The 19,490-nt window shown below is 49.1% G+C and overlaps 3 protein-coding genes across 3 annotated transcripts in view; 1 reads left to right on the forward strand and 2 right to left on the reverse strand.

Moving 5' to 3' along the window:
* Positions 1-670, reverse strand: part of ncoa2 (nuclear receptor coactivator 2) — a 42,701-nt gene extending 42,031 nt beyond the window's left edge. Inside the window, exon 1 of the mRNA XM_048976004.1 lies at positions 129-670. The gene's annotated coding sequence lies outside the window, so the exon portion shown is untranslated. The remainder of the gene's footprint in view (positions 1-128) is intronic.
* A 328-nt stretch (positions 671-998) lies between these two features.
* tram1 (translocation associated membrane protein 1) lies at positions 999-8,331 on the reverse strand. The gene is made up of 11 exons (XM_048976007.1): positions 8,069-8,331; positions 7,222-7,285; positions 5,976-6,097; positions 5,606-5,722; positions 5,451-5,509; positions 4,761-4,845; positions 4,605-4,675; positions 4,389-4,493; positions 4,168-4,311; positions 3,733-3,884; positions 999-3,336 (listed from the first exon to the last, which is right to left on the reverse strand). Exons 1-11 carry the CDS (start codon positions 8,189-8,191, stop codon positions 3,263-3,265), a joined length of 1,116 nt encoding a protein of 371 aa, XP_048831964.1. The 5' UTR covers positions 8,192-8,331; the 3' UTR covers positions 999-3,262.
* A 14-nt stretch (positions 8,332-8,345) lies between these two features.
* On the forward strand, positions 8,346-18,363 carry xkr9 (XK, Kell blood group complex subunit-related family, member 9). The gene is made up of 5 exons (XM_048976006.1): positions 8,346-8,473; positions 13,832-14,054; positions 15,031-15,501; positions 16,830-17,038; positions 17,268-18,363. Exons 3-5 carry the CDS (start codon positions 15,221-15,223, stop codon positions 17,939-17,941), a joined length of 1,164 nt encoding a protein of 387 aa, XP_048831963.1. The 5' UTR covers positions 8,346-8,473; positions 13,832-14,054; positions 15,031-15,220; the 3' UTR covers positions 17,942-18,363.
* The last annotated feature ends 1,127 nt before the right edge of the window (positions 18,364-19,490 follow it).

A 19,490-nucleotide genomic window follows, 5' to 3' on the forward strand; every position in this document is an offset into this window, starting at 1 on the left:
CGCTTCCCAAAAATAGGTCGCGTCAAAGCAGCCCGGAGCACAGCTAAATCCCGCGTATGTGCGTATGAAAGTGGATGCGGAAATGCGGGCGGAAAGACACGATACTCCGTAACACAAAGTAACCGTACCTGGGTGGCGGCGCCGCGGTCTCCTCCGGCTCCCTCCGCGTCACCGCGTCCGGACTGCGGCCCGCCCGCCTCGGTCCCGGTTTCGAGCCGCTCCGAGGCGAAGCACACAGCTGGGGCTGAACGCCGGAACCGCCGCCGCTTTGTTTAAACATCCAGCGGGACGCGGCCGTTCGGATCCCGGGGCCGCCGCAATGGCCGAGTCGCCGAAGCTTGTTCGCTTATTTCAGAACCGTTTCGCCAGCATTTCCCAAGTGAAACCTCAGCGGGATCCCGGCGCAGGATTGAACCCGGTCCGGCTTGGGGGTCTCCAGAGGAAATGCCTAGTAGCGGAACCGATTTCGTGAAATTTTCCCCAAAAACAAACAGAACCGACTCGGACTCGATAAAAGTGGCTGATACGCAGGACCATCCGCTCTGACGTGAAACAAGGTTACCGAAGAAGCCCGGAGCCGTGCGCTATATTCGGCAATAACACGCAAAAAGGCGGTCTGGAGCGCCACCGCTCGGCAGCAGTCGGTACTGCTCACGGAGCAGACAAACATCAGCCGTTTTCAAGGCGACCTCGGATCCCTCACCTTCATGCTGTCTAAGTGCTCGAGGGCTGAATTAAACTAAATGTCTCCTTAATTGAATTGATACAACCCTGTGATACACTGGTGTCCCCTGCAGGGTGCGTCTATGGTGCCTGCGACCCCACAGGATAGTGAAGCTGTGTGAGCGAGGAGTAGCATTAAAATTTTACCTGCAGGTTTTGGTGTCACATCTTCATACCCAAACTTCGTTATGGCACAGACAGGCATGTGGGACCTGTATAGATTGTCCGTAAGCGGGTGGCGCCGGCAGAGGAAGGAGTAGACAGTAACATAAGCATGAAGTCGTTACCCAGATAGCTTTAATAAAGCATCACCAACTTCACTCGTGTTACATTCATGAGAACGAACTGGACGGGTAGGTAGACTCAGGTACTGATTCATCTGATCATACAACCAGAAAGCAAAGGGGAATGTCCGCCGTCAAATAAAACCATTATCAGGCAGCCAGCTCGTGGACACGCTGAGATTGTGCTTATAAGCGAGACGCTTTAACACGTAAATGCCTTCCTGATCGATATTTAAAATAATAAATTTAAACACAATGGTGTAGTTTTTTTTGTTATAAGTGTACAAAGGAATAACACGAACCTTTCAATGACTAGTTTACAGATCTGATGCTGAGAAGTTGGCAGTGACGCACTTCCCCATTACTACCTGAGGGGGGCGTATCTTTTAAACTGCACAGAAACCAACATGTTAAACCCATTCAGCTTTCCCCTTGAATGTGCTAAATCTGGTTAGTGAGGACATGCTTGTTTTTTGGTGACTGACCACACAGTCATAACCAAATATCTACTTTCAGAGTTATATAAAGATACATATTTAAAAATAGGTGGCCCAGGTATGAATGGGGGGGGGCATCTTTCTGTTATCAAGCAACCCCCACCAAGGAAATGACATCATACCCAAGTACTGATACGGAACAAAAACCAGCCCCAAGACGACCAGGAGCAGCATCAAGGTCCTTAATTTGAGTTTCATCCTATAAAACTGATGCAGCAGATTTTTCCTTAACGTACAAGGAAAACTGTAATCCAACCAAGTGATGGACATGACAAAATGTGCATCTGGCCAGTCTGCTCCGAGACAAACATTTATTCCAAAACGTTACTTTACACCCCGATTGGTCAGACACACACAGAGCACTTCTGGTACTGATGGAATGGAAAACTGTCACCTCGAGAAAAAAAATACCTGACCGACAGCCAGAACGGGAAAAACGGGCTTGTATGAGGCCCGCGACAGCGTGCTTGGTCCTCCCTTGCTAGAGGCGCAACAACAATTCCTATTTAGTAATTATTCTTTCAGACTATACAAGGACATTTTCAGCTAAGACAACCAGACAGACCACCTTAAACAAAGTGTGTATGTGGGGGGGGGGGGTCAGTGAGACCACTGTAACTGGTGTCGGACGAAAGTGACCCATCCCTGAGAACAGCGTGTTTGTGGAGGCTCTCGACTGACAAGGCCTGAAATGTGAAGATGGAAACAAAATGGCTGAACGTGGGCCCAGCATAAACCTAAGGACGCCCACCCAGGGGGCATCAACGTGGAGGACACTGAACACGGAGGGCTGGAAAAGTCATAAAAATTACTCCCAATCGGCAATTAGTAAAGTGCGACTGGTTTTGATAGCTACACAAAAGGTCTGAGCAAGAATACAGAGCAACACTTAAAAAGAAAACAAGCAAAATAAACCAATAATGAAACAAATCCTCCATTTATAGCTGGACATGGCGTTGGCTCACTACACAGCGGCTGTGACTGAGAAACAAGTGTTACGATTCGATCGAGGACTTTGCCTCGGGGGAACGGCAGGACTTCAATGACGGTACACGTGACATGTCTTCCATCCCTTACACCAAGCTGACGCATGCGCGGGTGCCTTGGTGAAATCGGAAACACGGCCAGACACGCCCAGGCGTGAGGAGGAGGTCCCCGAACGGCCCGCTTTCACTTTCATTATGACTAAGGAAGCGGCGCTGTTCCAACACGCTGTGTCGCGGTCAGGCTCATCACGGGCGCGGCCAAACAAAGCATCAACCATCCCACCCGCCCCTCCCCCCACGACATGGGCCGGTGGCAGAAGGGAAAGGGACACTGCTGCTCCATCAAACCCTCATCTGGGAACTCGGGGTGGGGGGTCATGAGGCAGCATTCAAATGGCAATAACAAATGACTCCTGTCCTGCATTACATGCAGGACGGCTTATGCTGCGACACCTGATGTCGCATTAAAACAGCAACGATAGCGGGAGGTTTCGGGGGCGGTCCTGAAGGAGGATGTGGGGGTGTGCGGGGGTACGCACACGCAGAGCCGAGCTCTCAGGCACTTAACGTCAGTTTCTATGCACATTTTTAATGGCACCGTATAGTCAGAATAGCAATAAAAATTAAAAAATAAAATTAAAAAAAAAAAAAAAGAAAAAGTTGGGAGGGAGTCCAGGTCCGTCCAGTTGGAGGCGCCGATGAGGACGAAGCGGATGGAAACGTGGGACGGAGCCATGGGCCCTGGACTCGCCGCCGGGGTCTGGCGGCCTGCTTAGGAGGATTTCTCCTTACGGCCCCGTGGTGAGTCTGCACCGTTGGCGTTCAGGGCGCCGTTCACGCCATTGGCTGAAAAAGACGGAAAAACTGGTTCAATAGAGGGGTGGCTGACCGCATGTATGCCCCGTGCCTCTGGATGGCGATAGGAACCAGTGGTACATGGTAAAATATGGGACACAATTCTCCAGTCATGCTAAGGGGCACAGGGGGGGTTCTGGGTAATGTAGTCAAACACCCCAACATAGCTCATACTAGTCAAGCACACAGCCAGGTCAATGTGAATTCTCATATCATAAGCAGGAATTTAAGCTACGTTGAAGGGCTGATTTAACACGTTATAATTGCTTTATATCTGTCACCGAGAGACTAAATTATGCCAGATTAAATGCCTTCGAAACAGGAAATGACACGGCGGCCTTTTCAGGCCCGGCCGATTGGACGGGGCCCGGCGAGTGCCCACACCACCTCTGTCCTTCTTGGCCTTGCCCTTGGTCGCAGCCGGCTTCCTCTTCTGGGCCTGCAGCTGCGCATGCTCCCGCCATCGCCGCAGCTGGAAGTTGATGAATTTCCACATCATGAAGGCTTGGGTCAGGCAGATAGCAGCCAGGACTGTGATCCTGCACAGGGAGGACATGCAAGAGGCGGCGACCGTCATGGACATGCAGGACCACAGTGGGGGACCACCGGCGGGTTCAGGGACGGCCTATCAGAGAAGGTCCATGTTCTGATACACGCTGCACGGGTCAGATAGAAGCTGCTCCAGGTTCGCCGCCTCAGACCAGTTATTTAGTACAATCTGCAGATGCCCCATAAGCTGATCATAGCCAGAGCAAAAGCTGAACCCAGGCTCAGGCCAGAAGGTCCCCCTCCCTGCCAGCGGCCCCCCGCCATTCCACTTACCGGACAAAGAGCACGTTGAAATTTCCGCTGACCAAGTCAAGGCCCTGCTGTGTCGCCCCCGCTAGGCCGAATCCCACGGTGAGCACGGAGAGGGACAGCGTGAGCAGGCGGCCCAGCACGTAGAGCACAGCCCAAACTGTGAACCTGCAACACGCTGGTGTGTTAGTGGGGGGTCGTGGGGGGGATGGGGGGTGGCGTGGGGGTATGAACAGCCTGCTCACCCGCCCTGCCGCTTCTCGTTGTTGAAGTAGATGAGGCGTGACACGTGGAAGAGCAGCTCCACGAAGTAATGCAGCACCAGCAACACGAGTCCCAGGCGGGTCAGACTGCAGGGGGCACACAGGCGGCGGGGAGGGGGGGTTAGGGGGGGGCACACTGGCGCGGAGGGAGGTTAAAGGGGGCGCCTGGCTGCCAGGGCGGCAGAGGGAGGCTCCTACTTCAGTACATAGGCCCCGATGATGTGTGCAAGGTACAAGCTGATGTAGACCAGCTGCCGCGGGATGTCCTCCTGCAGGAATGACGGGATCAGTCAGGGGAGCGCAGACAGCACACAGGACCCCGGGCGACCCCGCGGCTCGGGGCACGGCACTCACCTTCTTGGTCTTCTGAAAGTAGAGCTCAGGAAGAGCATGGAACCAGTAACCCATCTGGCAGATGTAGAAAAACTTCATCTGGAATCTGGTGGGCAGAAAACGGACACCGCGTCAGACAGCAGAGGCGCAACGCGAGGAGCCGGAGTGAGGGAGGTCTCCCCGACGACCCAGGACAAAGGACCCCAGGAAGGACGTGCCGAACGCGGCAGCATAAGCCGTCACAGTCGCGAACACACTGCCTCCTGTAACTACGGAACTCCATGCAATAATTTATCTGACATTCTATGCACTGTTATTACACTGTTGCACTGTTACTTTCACTTAATACGTCTTTTGTAACGTCTAAATGTGTGCATTCTGCTACTGTAAACCTGTAATATCCTTATCATCCATCCACCCTCTGATCAAAGGTTTAAAAGTAAAACTAGCTGAAAGAACTGCACACAAACCACGAGGCCATGAATCACAGTCACCAGGCAGGTGGCACAGCTATTACCCCTGACACGGGGCACAGACTGGGCGCTGTCTCGCCAACTGAGGGCTACGGGCACTGCGATGTCACACACTAGCATGTGATAAAAGCAAGAGTCTGGCATTTAATGGCTTTACTTCTGGGCTCTTGGGGGTAGTGAAGGGTAGGCAGAATGACCAAGGGAGGAGCTGGGGGTGCGGGGGGCGGGGCTTACTTACGGCATTAACGTGTGTGGGTACCCTTCCCATAGACTGACAGGGTTTGACAGAAGGTTTTCCTGAGAGAGAGAGGGACAGAAAATAGGCTCAGAATCGCGCTCTAGACGGAGAAAATGACAGGGACACGGTGGCGTATGGGGACGGGGGGGGCCTACTGAGTGCAGAATGCTGATGCCCCACCCGGAGGACAGGAGGTAGAAGGCGCTCAGCTGGCCTGATTCGTTGAACTTGCTGTGCTTGGTCTTGGAGAAGTGCATCTTCCTGTTTATCTTCTTTACACAGTTAGGGAACAAAAAAAATAAATGAGTGACATGACAAAGGCTACAAGGAAGGAAGTGGTTAATGGTGCCTCCCCCCAGAGCCTCTGCATGGAGAGGGGGGGGGCACACGCAGACAACCTGGTCACCTGATCTACGGCTTTTTAATACTCAGTGTCAACCAGGATCATGTTCACAAGGAAAACACCCATCCCGGGGTTCACTCGCAGGAAGTGGGAGTGGCCAACAGGGCGGCGCCGTCACTCACATCCAGCACGTACTCCTGGATGATGGCGTGCATGATGATGGCGACGAGCATGTAGAAGAACACCGTGGCCAGGTCCTTCAGTCCGTGATGAAAGTAATTGGTGGAGGTTTCCTCCGAGCCCTCTGAGAGACGGAGAGAGATACCGTGTCAAAAGCCGTCTGCTGAATCAGGGTGGAAGTGGCAAGCGGACATCGACCAGGGTAAAAGGGGAAGCGAGAAGGTGCTGCTGGAGATGGCGTTCTCAAAAACAGGCCACTGAGTGCACTGGACAGTCTGCAAATCACAACCAGACCGACAAAGAAAAGGCAGACCGGAATAACACTAACAGAGAAGCCTCTCAGTCGCGTACAAACAGCATGCTACCCACGCCGAAGTCAAGTCTCAGCAATCCAACCGACAATATGCAAACAGTGAAAACAAAACAGGGTGAGCTACACTTTTAGTTGGATGAAGCTTCCGTAGAAGATGCACCTTTTCCCCCAGAAATCTGAGAACCAGCATGACATGCCTTGACAATAATAACTCCATGTTTGTGAGGATCCAGGCCAGGGTAAAAAAGACTGCATCCTAAATGGCCTTCATTTGATCACCAAATAAACTGCGTATATATTTATTTTCACCGCTAAAATAAACTACTCAATTCTTCTGAACGGCATAGTCGGGTTCACCTCGGTGCCGTGACCCATATAGTTTGAGCGTTCGAACAACACGGTTCACTCGTGACTGCCGCGCTTGACCGCTCTGTGACCACGTCTCTGGGATACAGCAAATCTCCGGAGGGACCACGTGCCATGGAAGCTATTTCAAAGGAGCAAGGACAGAAAGTGCCGGTACCACATCTTAACCTGCTTTCTACTACGCCAGGCTGCCGGTGCGATGATTCAACAAATCAGATGCTGCAAATAGCATGCGGAGAGCCAACGGGGAGCTTGCAGCAGGTAGGAAGGCCGGTGGGATGCAGGGGCGTGGACGAGGGGACGCTCTGCACCTGGCCTTCACAGGACTGAGGCTGAACTGAGTAACATGCCAAATCCACTCCCCCCGCGCGCAGAACTAAAGCAAAACGAGGCAGCTCTAGGGTATAAAAGGCAATGCGTTGAAGGATAAAAATAAGCAAGTAGCTCAGAGAGGGTGCTAAAAGAGAAAATCCCCAGCCAGTTTGCGTTACCGAGGTGCAAAAGCAAGCAGCCAACAGTGTGCCGGGGTCCCGACCCCTAAACGGACCCTTAAGGGGAAGCATACTCACCACCGGACGTGATGGTGACATTGTATTGAACAGTGATGAACAACACGGCCACCTTAGACGTTACCTGCAAGACAGAGAAGAGCAAATGCGTCAGACAGACGGATGCTAAGTGCTGTGGTCAGTACTGTAGGCTACGGTGGTGCTGACACGTCAGTGTTTTAGTAAAAGGTTAAGTAAAAGACGACTCTTGTGTGTGTAAACCTGGCAAAGAAAGCCCTGTTACGTTATTAATAGCGGTGTTATGCTTCGTAATCAACACATTCAAAAGCCAGATTGCACGCCACTAGTGTACTGCTGTAGCATGATGTGTACTTTTCTTCATGTACTACAAGCACGGAGGGGGGGGCGGCACTACAACTCCCATGACGCATTGCGGCCTAACACTCGCAAACGCATTTAAAGTGGCGTTTTTCCCTCACAGCGGTTCCAGAGAGCATTAGATATTCTCTGAAAGAGACCCTGTGCGGGATCAGGCAGCGGTGAGCCAGGGGGAAGGCAGGTTCCGGCCTATTGGACGGCCGCCCCGGCCGACCGCTGACAGACTGCCACGTAACGCTAAAGTGTCGGGGCTGCGAGCGGCCGCGGCACCTCTAACCAGGCAGGCTGCGGTCTCACAGTCCCAAGTGAAACCGGCAGAAATGTCCCTGAAAAGATCTAAAAACGGCATAAAGGCGCCGGGAAGCGCACGGGTGCGAGGTTAAAGGTGATCAAAGCTCCCCTTAAAAGGATGCACACGCTTCCGGTTCCGATTCGGATGGACGAGCACCTGGTTCAACCTGACGGGCTCCGTGTGAGCGATGCGGTTTGCTCTGGTCCAGCCTGGCTGGGCTGCGGGCGCAGAACTCACCTCGAACATGAGCCCTAGGAGGAAGACCATGGCGACACAGGACACAATGTCGGCGTGGTTCTGGATGATGAACTCATGGCTGAGCACCGGCGGGCTCTTGCTACTCTTCTTCCGAACGCCCATGCTGCCGATCACCGGATGGGTACTCCGACTCGCGTCTGCGGGGCTGCTGATGCTGATACCGCTCCTGCTCTGCGCTTCCTGCGGTGACCAACCCGCTACTAGCAGTCGCCGGCCTGCCAGCGCCAACTATCAGGCGAGCGACAGGAGGGGCGGGGGAGTGATGCCAGGGGTACGTCAATTGGGCGGGTGCCCCCTTCAGATCCGGAGGACGCAATGCAGTGCGCTTGGCGAAGAGAGACAGAAAAAGAAGTATCGCAGTGGAAATGTAGTGCGCCCGCAATGGTAAACGAGCCTTACAAGGCTTCTTATAGATTGATGTGAAAGCCACCTTATCAGTGCGAAGATAAGAATAAAATGTAAATGGAACAGTCAAAGAGTCTAGATAAATTCTGCATGTTATCGTGGCACAACTGTACCCTTTTTCTCCAAGGTTGCGGGCTTCATTTCTGGCTCAGTTCTCCACTGAGTTTATATTTTATTTACCAGATAGATGATTCAAATTCTGGGGTTAAGGATCTTGCTCAAGGGCCCTGCAGTGACATCACTCTGTCGACTCTGGGATTTGAGCTGGCAGCCTTCCAATCACAGGCTTCAACACCATAATACACTGAGCCGCTTGTGTTCCCCGCTGTTATGGTTAGTTGGTGTATCCATATTGGCCTTCAGGGTGCTATTATTGCATGAGTGTGTGCCCTGCAACTGCCAGAAATCCCACCCAGGACTCCCCCACCTAGCCCACCGCAGCTCTGCACTGGGTAAGTGGGCATGGAAAATTACTGCATACATAGAGATGTGACAAAAAAGTGCTGTTCGGGGAACACTGGCAGCTCAACGTAGTCCTGAGACTTGTCACATCACTGCAGGCTCTTGGATTTACGGGTCACACAGAAGCAGGCTGTTCACACAGCAGCAAAGGCTGGTTTCCCACGTGAAGTGGGTGGCCTTAGTGGCCTCAGTGTGGCGCATGGTATGAAGGGCACTGATCTGTAGCCTGCAGAGCATTGGTTCACGTCCCAGCCACGGCTATGAGCCTGGCTTAACCAGACAGCAGAATATTCAGCTGCAAATGCTCTAAGTTTTTGTGGACAGGCAATGGCAACGGCAGACTTCAGATCGGTAAGCTTCTTGTGCCTGACGTAGCCGTGTGCAGCCCGGGAGGGATACGGTTATTCCCCCGATGAGGTCGCAAGATCCTGAGTCAGATGATTGCATTTTTATATAAAATGTAATACCAATTAAATGACATTTCAGAACCTACTTCTGATACATAAGAAGGGATCATGTGACCTTTGTGTCAAAATGTGTGTTTTCACTTTAAAATTTGGGACGTTTACATGTAGTTAGTGAGGCTGAATTAGGGTTGGTTAACATGAGGTTGCACTGGAGAGCCGATTTAATCAGAAACATCATCTCAAAAGTTTGGTACAAAGTATTAAATGTTCGGAGTAAAAAGGGCTCTGCTCTGTCCCACTTTCTCTCTTGAATTAGTAACAAATTAACATCACTGTGATTTTTGAATGTGCAGATCTCATAACAGGGATTTTAATAACTGCTTAGTTAATGTTCGTTCCTCCAGAGCTCAGCTTGGGCTCCACAAAACTACACTTGGGGTTGATATTAATGAAAAAGCAATTAAACAGAATTAATACAAACCTCGGCAGCCAATTAGGCTCTCCGCACAGCAAACATATTTCCTAATTCTATCATCCTAAATGCATTTTTTCGACATCGCTGCATAAATCCAGGTACTGTGATAGATGGATGGCGAGGCTCACCGGAAAGATCTGGAATGATGCTCGAGTTATAGCAGGTTTCTCTGACAGTGACCCCCAGATGACAACAGACCTATATCTAGGGACTCCCTACCAGTAAAGTGTGATCATGTACCTAAGAGCTAGTGGGGCTTTAATGTGGGTGGTTTGTCGCCCCCCCCGCAGCCGATAAGCTCTTTGTCACACCTGCGATGGATATGGCTTCTGCAGACCAGTTTCAACAGGTAATTGACGTGATACCCAGACACAGGAACGTTGCTAGACATTTTGGGCCACAAACATGAGGGCATATCATATCGGGGCCCCCCCCAGTCTTGAGCAATCCAGTTCTTTTCCAAATTTTCAAGGCGCCCTGTCACTCAGGGGCCCTTGGAATTATCCTAACTTCCCCCCACCTTACGGCGCCCCCGGCCCGACAGAGTCGCTCAGAAATGTGCACATGCTTATTTCACACACAGCCCCAGTAACAGCGAGGCCGAGAAATACAGCGACCCTCTACTGGGGAGTCGGCGTGATGAAGTCGGGGGGGGGGCGGGCAGGGGGTCCCGTCAAGACTGTTCAGTGTAAAATGCTTGTTATATCCTAAGCTATAGGCTATTTGCATTCTTGTTTCAAGTATTTCAGTACCCACTCATAGTAAATATGCTTTGTTATATGTAACGAAGGTTGGGTCTGTTTCTTTGGAGAAAGTCCATGCCTTGTGTACGCTGTACTAAAATTAATCATTAATCTCACAGTTAGTATAAAGGAAATGGATACTTTCTTTTTTTCCATTTGGCATTTGAATGCAGGAGCAGCTTAGGGATTTGATCTTTTCCTAGTAAAAAATAAAACCAGAACACAGCAGGACTCATTTTCCCACCTAAAATGACTGAGGGAGGACTGCATGTCCCTCTGTTATAATCCCGAATTTCTCCAAGATAATTTTACCAATTTGACAAACACTTCACCTATTTAGAATTGCCATGGATGTCTAAAACAATGTCTGTGACAACGGTAGTGTCTTATATTCTCTGTGTCCTGGTGTGCATTTATCACGTCCGCAGTGACACATTTCATATAGATCAAGTCCAACTTCCAACGACAACATGCTACAAAACTTATAATTATGTCAGAGTTAGCTGTTTGGTGTAACGGCCAACAGCTACTAGTCTTCAGCATGAACTGATCTGAGGAGAGAGTAGCGCTATGCTCTGCTGAAAGTGGCTTGAGCCTTAAACAGCCTTACCTTGAACTTTGCGGCTCTTAAAATAGGTGTAAGATTAAAGAACTAGAGGTCAGTCCAGACAGGAAGTATGCTGGAACACGGTCAATATCTCTGACAGAAAGACCACGCACACATACTGCCTGCAGCCATTGAAAATGGCCGTTTCCTGCAGCTTCCTGTAGCCGAAATGACATGGCAAAAACAGCAAAGCCTTACATGCGCATTGAAAACTCGTCCCCCGTGACATGTGCAGTGCAGATGGTGAGACTGCAAAACCTCCTGTACACTCAGATCTTCGCCATCAATACCAGAGACAGTCACTGACTCGCAATTCGACTCGGACTCAAGTCACAAATTTGATGACTCGTGACTCGTCTCTGCTAAACTGATGGAAAGACCCTGTGATTCAAGAAGGCTTGAGGTTATAGTCCCCCCTCTGGTTATGTAACGTTCGTTTTATAAGTTCTCTGTATATTAATTCTCCGCTGTTTGCATTTTCAATTGGTTGAATTGAAAGTCTCCTGAGAGAGTTTGTTGAGAAGATGCATCACTCTCTGCATATGCACAGACAAGAATTGCACGAGGAAAACCATGAGTGGAGACTCTCTTTTCACCCTGTCTCTGCCTGTAAAGAACATGTCCTGTGACCTACTGTGGCAGGTTTTTGCTGCAGTAAGTTTTAATCTCTACAGGTAAAAAACTGACATAGGTAGGGACTCAAGTTACATGACTCATAACTCGGCTTGGACTCGAGTCACAAATTTGATGACTTGTGACTGGACAGCAAAAATGATCGAAAGACTTGGACTTGATTTGGACTTGAGGGAAAATGACTTGAGAATTGACTTGGACTGCAATGTTTTGACTCGGACTTGCCAAGAAATTACTTTGATCCCATCCCTGCTCAACATACAGGACGAGGTCTTTAGCAATATAGAACATCCAAGCCATACAAACAGGCCGCTGCTGGCTGATGTTCCATCCCTTCCAAGGGCACGTTCCTATGCAAACATTTCTTTCTCACATGCCACAGCCGCCTCCACACAATAAGCTTCTCTGGGACTCCCTTCCACTTTACTCTGCCATATTCCTTTCATTTATTTTATATATTTGTAGCTTTCTCAGCTACATTATTTTGCCAAATTTTTGGGACACCTGCCTTTACACACACATGAACTTTAATGACATCCCATTTTTTATATATATAATGTTTAATACGCTTCTGTTCTAACTCCCATGCCAGTCCCCGATGCCAGATTTCATTGTCCACTCTTAAGATGAGAGACGAAATCTGAGCTGATCTTTGGAGGGAGGAGTTCATTTCTTGGTGTCGTTCAATGGAGTTGTTCTGTCAGCATGCTTTCCCTTGTTCGGCAGGTGTGACAGAGCTTTACGCTCGCGCTGAGATGAGACCGTGGTCACAGGCAGTCAGCAAGCACAAAGACAGCCATGACCACTGGGAAATCCCTCCAAATTGCTCAACCTTCTCTCTGCCACAGTTTACACATAGTCATATTGGCACTTTGTGGAATTTGTGGATTATGTCACTGTACAGACCGAGCGCTTTCCGTAATAACATTAGCCGCTGTTACAGGCGCCTGCACAAGTTTCAGTTCCTACAAAATGCCGCAATAAAACCCTGATCTGCCAAACTGCCTGGCTACCCTCGGACAGGTACAAACCCAGACATGTTTATTTTATTCAGATATTCTGATTTTCCCAGGTTGATCTTCCCGTTTCAAATTCATACAACGGGATGCTTAATAAACCATGATTAATAAACCATGTCCCAGAGAAACTCATATCTATAGTCTAAACGCTAGACTGACATTCTTATTTTAATCAACCCTTAAATTATTTGTGTATCCATCATCCATCCATCCGTTTTATTTTTAAAAACCAACGCAGCATCGTGCTGCCCTTTATTCCAGCCTTGTCTTTACCCCTGGTGAATATTTAGTCGGATTAATTGTAAACGTAAGCGTTGCCATTTCCACCTTAGGCTGACAGTAATACAACACTGCCTCCAAGCGGTCGATTCCGAGCATTGCTTCACGTGCCCTGTGTACTGGTGATGGGAATTCCTCGTTTTTGTGAGCCAGATAAATTAAGCTCAGCAGTAAGAGTCGACTCTTTCAGCTCACAAACGACTTTCCATTTAGTACCAATTCTGGCGTGTATAATTCAGCCAAATTTAGCAATGTTTTAACTTATGATTGGTATGTCTGTACGTATATTACTTTATTCAATATAATTATATTAAACCGTATAATTTCCGGAATAACATTATTTTACATTACGCTTGGTATAAAATATAAAAACATCAATTAACAAAAAAAAAAAAAAAAAAAACATAACGAAAAAGGAAAGGAAGAAAAAAGCTACGTATATGCCATGGTGTGTTCATAACTTTACGATTCCAAGCATAACTTTATGAATAAACTTAGAGATCAATCTTTCATACCTACATTGATATTTTTCGTTAGAATTCAATCGCATTCGTGAATCACTTAATGAGGGCTTCGCAGCATAGTTAAGATACGAGTCCGATCAGGCACTTCAGGCATTTAAAGACATCTTAAAATCTCAGGTGAATACTTGTCATAGCAAATATATCTGGTAGAGGCATTCATATTTCCCTTCTGTGCTCGGCTGTATCAGGGTGGGAAAACGCAGGCAAACCCAGAAAGTGATAAGCCGACAACACTTCGCCCTGTGTCACTAAGCACCAGTCAGCAGAAAAGAACGGCTGATCGGAGGCGGGGATGGAGGCTGGATGATCGGAGGCGGGGATGGAGGCTGGATGATCGGAGGCGGGGATGCGGTTCCGTCCGGGAAGCGGCACAGTGACGGCAGTCAACGCGGCCGCGAGCAGGACGTGCAGGTAAGTCTGTCATTGTCAGTTCGGCTCTGTGCTGATTTCACACGCAAGTGTATGTAACAGATTAATGTGTGTGTGTGTGTTTAACAAATATACTATACTCTAGTAAAGCCGGTGAAAGTTTCTATTAAAACTCAGTGTTTAATCCGTTTATGGAATGTCATGCTCAGTGTTAAATCCATGTTGGAATATCTGTATTAAATATGTGCTGAAAGTTTCTGCATTAAACCTCTGTGTTTAATCTTTCAGTACAGATAGATAGATAGATAGATAGATAGATAGATAGATAGATAGATAGATAGATAGATAGATAGATAGATAGATAGACGGATGGCTGGATGAATGAATGGATGGATGGATGGATGGATGGATGATATCCTTTATTGATCCCAGTGGGAAATTCGTCAATAATTCATATTCACTCTCTGTATAGAATACGTCTTTAACTTCTGTGTCGAATCTCTGTGTTGAGTCTGAGTTGAAGATCTTTGTGGATCCGGTTCACAAATTAGGTAACCGTAATGGCCAGCGGAGGACACAGAAAACACACTGACTCATTAGGAGTGTTCATTAGTGTGTAAACACACCGTTGCTGGTCCTGACAGCCTGAGACAGTTCCGGATTATTCTCAGATGGGGTGCGTGCTTTATCTAGCACGTGCATTCCACACACTCCATTCCTTTGCTTATTTCAACAACGATCAAACGTCAGGAAATAGACGTGACAGCTGCTATGTTCTTTATGCGAAAGCCTACGTGTTAAATTCCTACCAACAACAAGGGAGAGGAAACGAAAATCTGATTGGCACTCACAGGTTACACACTGCAAGCGTGTATACGCCCTTCTTTGTTATGCGCAATTGCGTTAGGGCTGTTTGTTTACCACTTTGTGATTGTTGAAAGTTCCATGATATTTCAGAGTGTTTCTAAATGGCTGAATGCATTCTAAGTACCTAATCTGCCCTTACTTCTGTCCTCAGGATTGGAGCACATGACAGGAAATGCTGACTGATGAGAACCTTTATGAAGATGTACAATGGGTGACAAGGACAGGCTTTTGCTCCAGTGGTATAGACATGTGTGACCTCCGGCACACTAGGGGGCGCTCTATACAGGCTCCTCACACTGAGGACATGTAGGGAGGGACTGAGCCTCGAGCGTGAACCTACCATGCGTTTCACGAAATTGAGGTGGTTCCGCACTGTTGCGGGCTTGCTCCTTTATGTGGCAGACATCATTGCTGATGTTTGGGTTGCGGGACAGTATTTCAGCAATGGAAATTTTGCCTGGGGTTCCATGACCCTCCTATTTGTCCTGAATGGGTTTGTGTGCAGCCAGGTGTTCAGTTATGCCTGGTTCTGTGATGACTCGCCTGCGGAGACCTCGACTGGCCGGAACTGCAAGCCCTCTCAGGTCATACTGCACGTTCTCCAGCTGGGCATCTTCACCAGGTAGTTCCGCAGGTCCTCGCTGTCCTCAGAAACAGACCCTGTCCCTCATAATGCTGAGATGCTGAGGTACCACATATCCAGACATCGTGCATTTTTTTACAGCCCAGCTAGCTCTGCTCACAGCTAGCAGATGTCATTCCGGCTCTATGTGCTGCTATTACGATCATAAAGAGCTTCTCTGATAAGCCCTGAAGTTGTCCCTCCACACCTCAGTAACAGGGTCAGCACTATGCCCTTCCTGACATCATATGATGGTCACGTTTTATTATCGATGACGTTGTGTAACCTACTAAAGTCCAACCAGGGCAGCAGTATGACATCCACACGCTCTAAGAGTAGGGTTAGGATTTCCAAACAGCGCGTAGACGTTTTGGGCTTGCTGTTGTGTGCAGCTAACAAAGCTCATTGTTCCTTACTGCAGTGTTATGGGGACTTTGAAAGAAGTTACGTGGAAATGTGGCCAGTCCCTCTGTGAAAGTGTGGGAATAATGATGTAAATCCTCTTTACTGTATAAGCTGCCAAGCCTGTGTGTCACACCTGTCTGCATGAAATTTCTATGTTGAATTCATGTGTCAATGCTCTGTTTAAAATGTCTGTCCAAAGTCTCGGTGTTGAACACCTATGTCAGTCCAGCTGTTTTAAGCTCCTATGTTAAATCCATGTGTTGGTTCTGTGTTTGTCTTTTGTGTTGGACCTGCATGCCTGTCATTTCTGTTGTACCTTTATTCCTGTCCTTTACGTTAGACACGTATGCCTGTTGATCTATTTCTTTGCTGTCTTTATCCTGTGTTTTACTTTTTTGTCTCTCCTGTGTGTTTGCCCTCGGCCCATCATGGCTGTACCGATGGGATGATTTAATAACATTAGTCAGTAATCTACGGGGCGCTATATGCCTTAATGGGCTCCTTTGCGTTCCATCCAGCGCCCCCTGCAGTCCAATGACAACACAGTTAGGCTCCGGTCTGTATGCTGTGACTCTGACACAATAAAACGCCTCTTATCTTAACGTGATGAGCATTCCTCCCATAAGGACTTACAGTTTTATTAGTCATCTGTTGTGGCTCCTCTTAGTAGCTGCCTGTGTTTTCTTTGCAGGTTGAAAAATCACAACTGTTATGTTGACTAGAAAGTTTTACGGACCCTAAAATGATTTTATTCCAGAAGTTCTGTTTGCTCATTGCTTGTAGTCTGACCTCTGAGGGCACCTGAGAGTCTGGCTCTATTCTGCCCCCTGCAGGTGTCACTGATACTAGAAGATACTAGATAAACACCCAGGTGGCCTCAAGTTTACCTCCTTGAGAACATGTGCACTGCCTCCTTACTGCAGGTACGTCCAGCACCTGAAGATGGCCTGCAGGGTGCTGTGGGCCAAACAGTCCGCCGGGTACGACGAGGATGAGCTCCACCTGGAGCTGTTCGGCCAGGCTGCCGACTTGAGCATGCTCCGGCTCTTTGAGACCTTCCTTGAGAGCGCCCCCCAGCTGGTCTTGCAGCTATACATCGTCCTGGGCCATGACGAGAGGTCCATAATTCAGTGTGAGTCTGTTGGGCCAGCTGTTTGTGGACTGAGCATGTTTAAAGAAGCGAAAAGGCCTTCCAGTAACCAATGAGAAATCAAAGTAGATGGTGATTGACAGCACATGTCAGTCCCGCCCACCGTGGGTGTCCCTCTCCTCCCGCGGTTAGTTAATTATCACATTGGGCAGTTAATCATCATGCTGTTTTATGATCAGCTCGGCTTATGGCTTTTCAAATCCCCCCCCAGATATCTCTATCGTCGGCTCATTCTTGAACATCGCCTGGGCGACCGTGGACTACTGGCGGTGCTTTCGACGGTCCATGCCAAATCTGCCTGAGATGCCCTCTGGCGCCGCCCTGGTGGTGTACCTGCTGTACAAGCTGCTGACGGTGTGCGCGCGCGTGCTCACGCTCAGCATGCTGCTGCTCTTCAGCACCTACTGCCTCTCAGCCCTGCTACTCCTCTGGCTCTTGGGTTTCCTGTGGACGCATGCAGTCCAGACAGACTTCTGCACGTCCAAAGGTCTGGAGTGGTTCTACAGGGCTGTTGTGGCTGTCATACTCATATTCACCTTTTTCAACGTGAAAGGCCAGGACACAAAAGTGCACATGACTGTCTACTATGCCATGTCTGCTCTGCAGAACCTCCTGGTGCCTCTGATGATCTTCTTCTTGACACCAGCTGCCGAGAAGTTGGACTTTTTCTGGCAGACGGTCTTTGTCATAGCAGCAGGCACTGTCATGGGCCTCCTGTTCCTCTCTCTCTACTACTCCGTCCTGCACCCCAGAAGAGTAGCTCGCATAGCTGATGTGGTGGACGGACTAGAAGCTCGCATGGCTGATGTGATGGACGGACTAGAAGCTCAGCAGGGCGTTCCACTTGGCTGGACTCCGCGGATGAGGACATTTTTACAGCAATGACACCACTCTGCTGAAGGAAGCCTCAAGAACACGAATGGGACAGTTTAATTTGAATTTTAATGTGTACAAAGGAAAGGCAATTTATTTGCTCCGAAAACGGTGCGGTCTAATGCGAATTCCAGGTTATGAGCACTAGGTGTCGCTGTTGCCTCACCTGAAACTTTATTGATTAATAAGGGAGACGGCATAAAAATACATCAGGTATTTATTCGGTAGTGAACAAATGAATTTCACCCTTTTAATAATGCATAATAATATAGGTAAAGCAATACTTTGTAATACGGAGTATATTTATGAAGACGTTCCAGCCAGATGGGACCTTTTACCGCCAAATCGATTGTTTGGGTCCTGGAAAGAAGTGAGCACTCGGGAACTGGAAGACAGACACTGAAATAAATAAAGGGACATTAAATTATTCATTATTTAAGTAAAGCTGCTGCAGTCTTTTTACGCGAATCTGATATGTCACTCAGAGAATGACATAAAACCAGCGACGAATGGTAGATAAACAGCCCCCTGGACATCGGTAAAATCCCTTGGCTCGCTGGGGGGGTGGCTGACGTCAGCTGCACGAGGGCCGTTTGAAAGCTTGTTCTAAGATAATAAACGAACTTAATTTTGTTTTGACTGCCATGAAAGTATTGCGGAGGCGGCGGCGGGACTGATCAGTGGTGCGTTTCCGGGACGGCCGAGTGAGCCGTTTTGCGGGGGACGCTGATGAGCCACATGGCCCCGAAACAGTAGCCGACTGTCAAACAAACAGCGTAGCCGCGAGCCGGTCATGGTGCTGGCAGTTTCCCCGGTAAGTTTTTTCGAAGGAGCACTAAACTTTCATCAGACACCCGGGGGGCGGGGGGGTCTGCAACGCACACTTTAATAAAGAAACCGGGCAGCTGGCGGGTGGCTGTGAGGCTACAGCAACCGGCCCGTGATTCTTCAGCCCAAACCTTTGTCCCAAATTTGGGGGAGAGGCGTGGAGATGGGGGTCGGGATTCAACTGGCAGGGAGATCTCTTCGGCTGAGGGGCCGTTTCAGACCCCAAAACAGGGCAGCGGAGTGGGGCGGCCTAGCTGCTGAGAGCTGCGCGCTGTAGGTCTCCATTATTGAGAGGGGCCCTAGAGCCCAGATGTCTGTGTTTTCAGGGGACTGGCACTGAATGAAACGCCATGAAGATTTTATGGGACAGCAGAAGTCATCTCTAGATTTTACTCTTCCCTCTCGTCCCACTAATGGCTTTTAAATGTCTTCTCCTGTGTTCATACGGACGACAGGGGTCACTGAGCATGTCTGCAAAGTGGTGTGGCGCAACCTCCCCTCCCGCCCGTGGGGGCAGCATCATACGGATGCTCCCAGTGTTTCATTTCCTTCCCAGACGTGCGCCTGAGATCCTGCAGATGCCGCGGCGTTCCCCCCCCGCGCAATGGCTGCCGTCCGCGGCAGCCGGACCACCATTGGCCGCAAATATTTCCGGAAGCTGACGCCTGTTTTAGCGCTCAGAGAAAAATGCGCTCAGAGAGTCGGGTGGGCAGTGAAAGCATGTTGGCACGAT

Source organism: Brienomyrus brachyistius, chromosome 15 (assembly GCF_023856365.1).
Source record: "Brienomyrus brachyistius isolate T26 chromosome 15, BBRACH_0.4, whole genome shotgun sequence".
Classification (NCBI taxonomy): Eukaryota; Metazoa; Chordata; class Actinopteri; order Osteoglossiformes; family Mormyridae; genus Brienomyrus; species Brienomyrus brachyistius.

Coding starts and splice junctions, on each gene's coding strand:
- tram1 (XM_048976007.1), bottom strand. CDS start 8,191: ATGGGCGTTCGGAAGAAGAGTAGCAAGAGCCCGCCGGTGCTCAGCCAT. Junction 6,098..7,221: donor TGTCACCATCACGTCCGGTG/GTGAGTATGCTT, acceptor TCCGTCTCTCAG/AGGGCTCGGAGGAAACCTCC. Junction 3,337..3,732: donor CAAGGCCAAGAAGGACAGAG/GTGGTGTGGGCA, acceptor CGTCTTTTTCAG/CCAATGGCGTGAACGGCGCC.
- xkr9 (XM_048976006.1), top strand. CDS start 15,221: ATGCGTTTCACGAAATTGAGGTGGTTCCGCACTGTTGCGGGCTTGCTC. Junction 15,502..16,829: donor CAGCTGGGCATCTTCACCAG/GTAGTTCCGCAG, acceptor TCCTTACTGCAG/GTACGTCCAGCACCTGAAGA. Junction 17,039..17,267: donor CGAGAGGTCCATAATTCAGT/GTGAGTCTGTTG, acceptor ATCCCCCCCCAG/ATATCTCTATCGTCGGCTCA.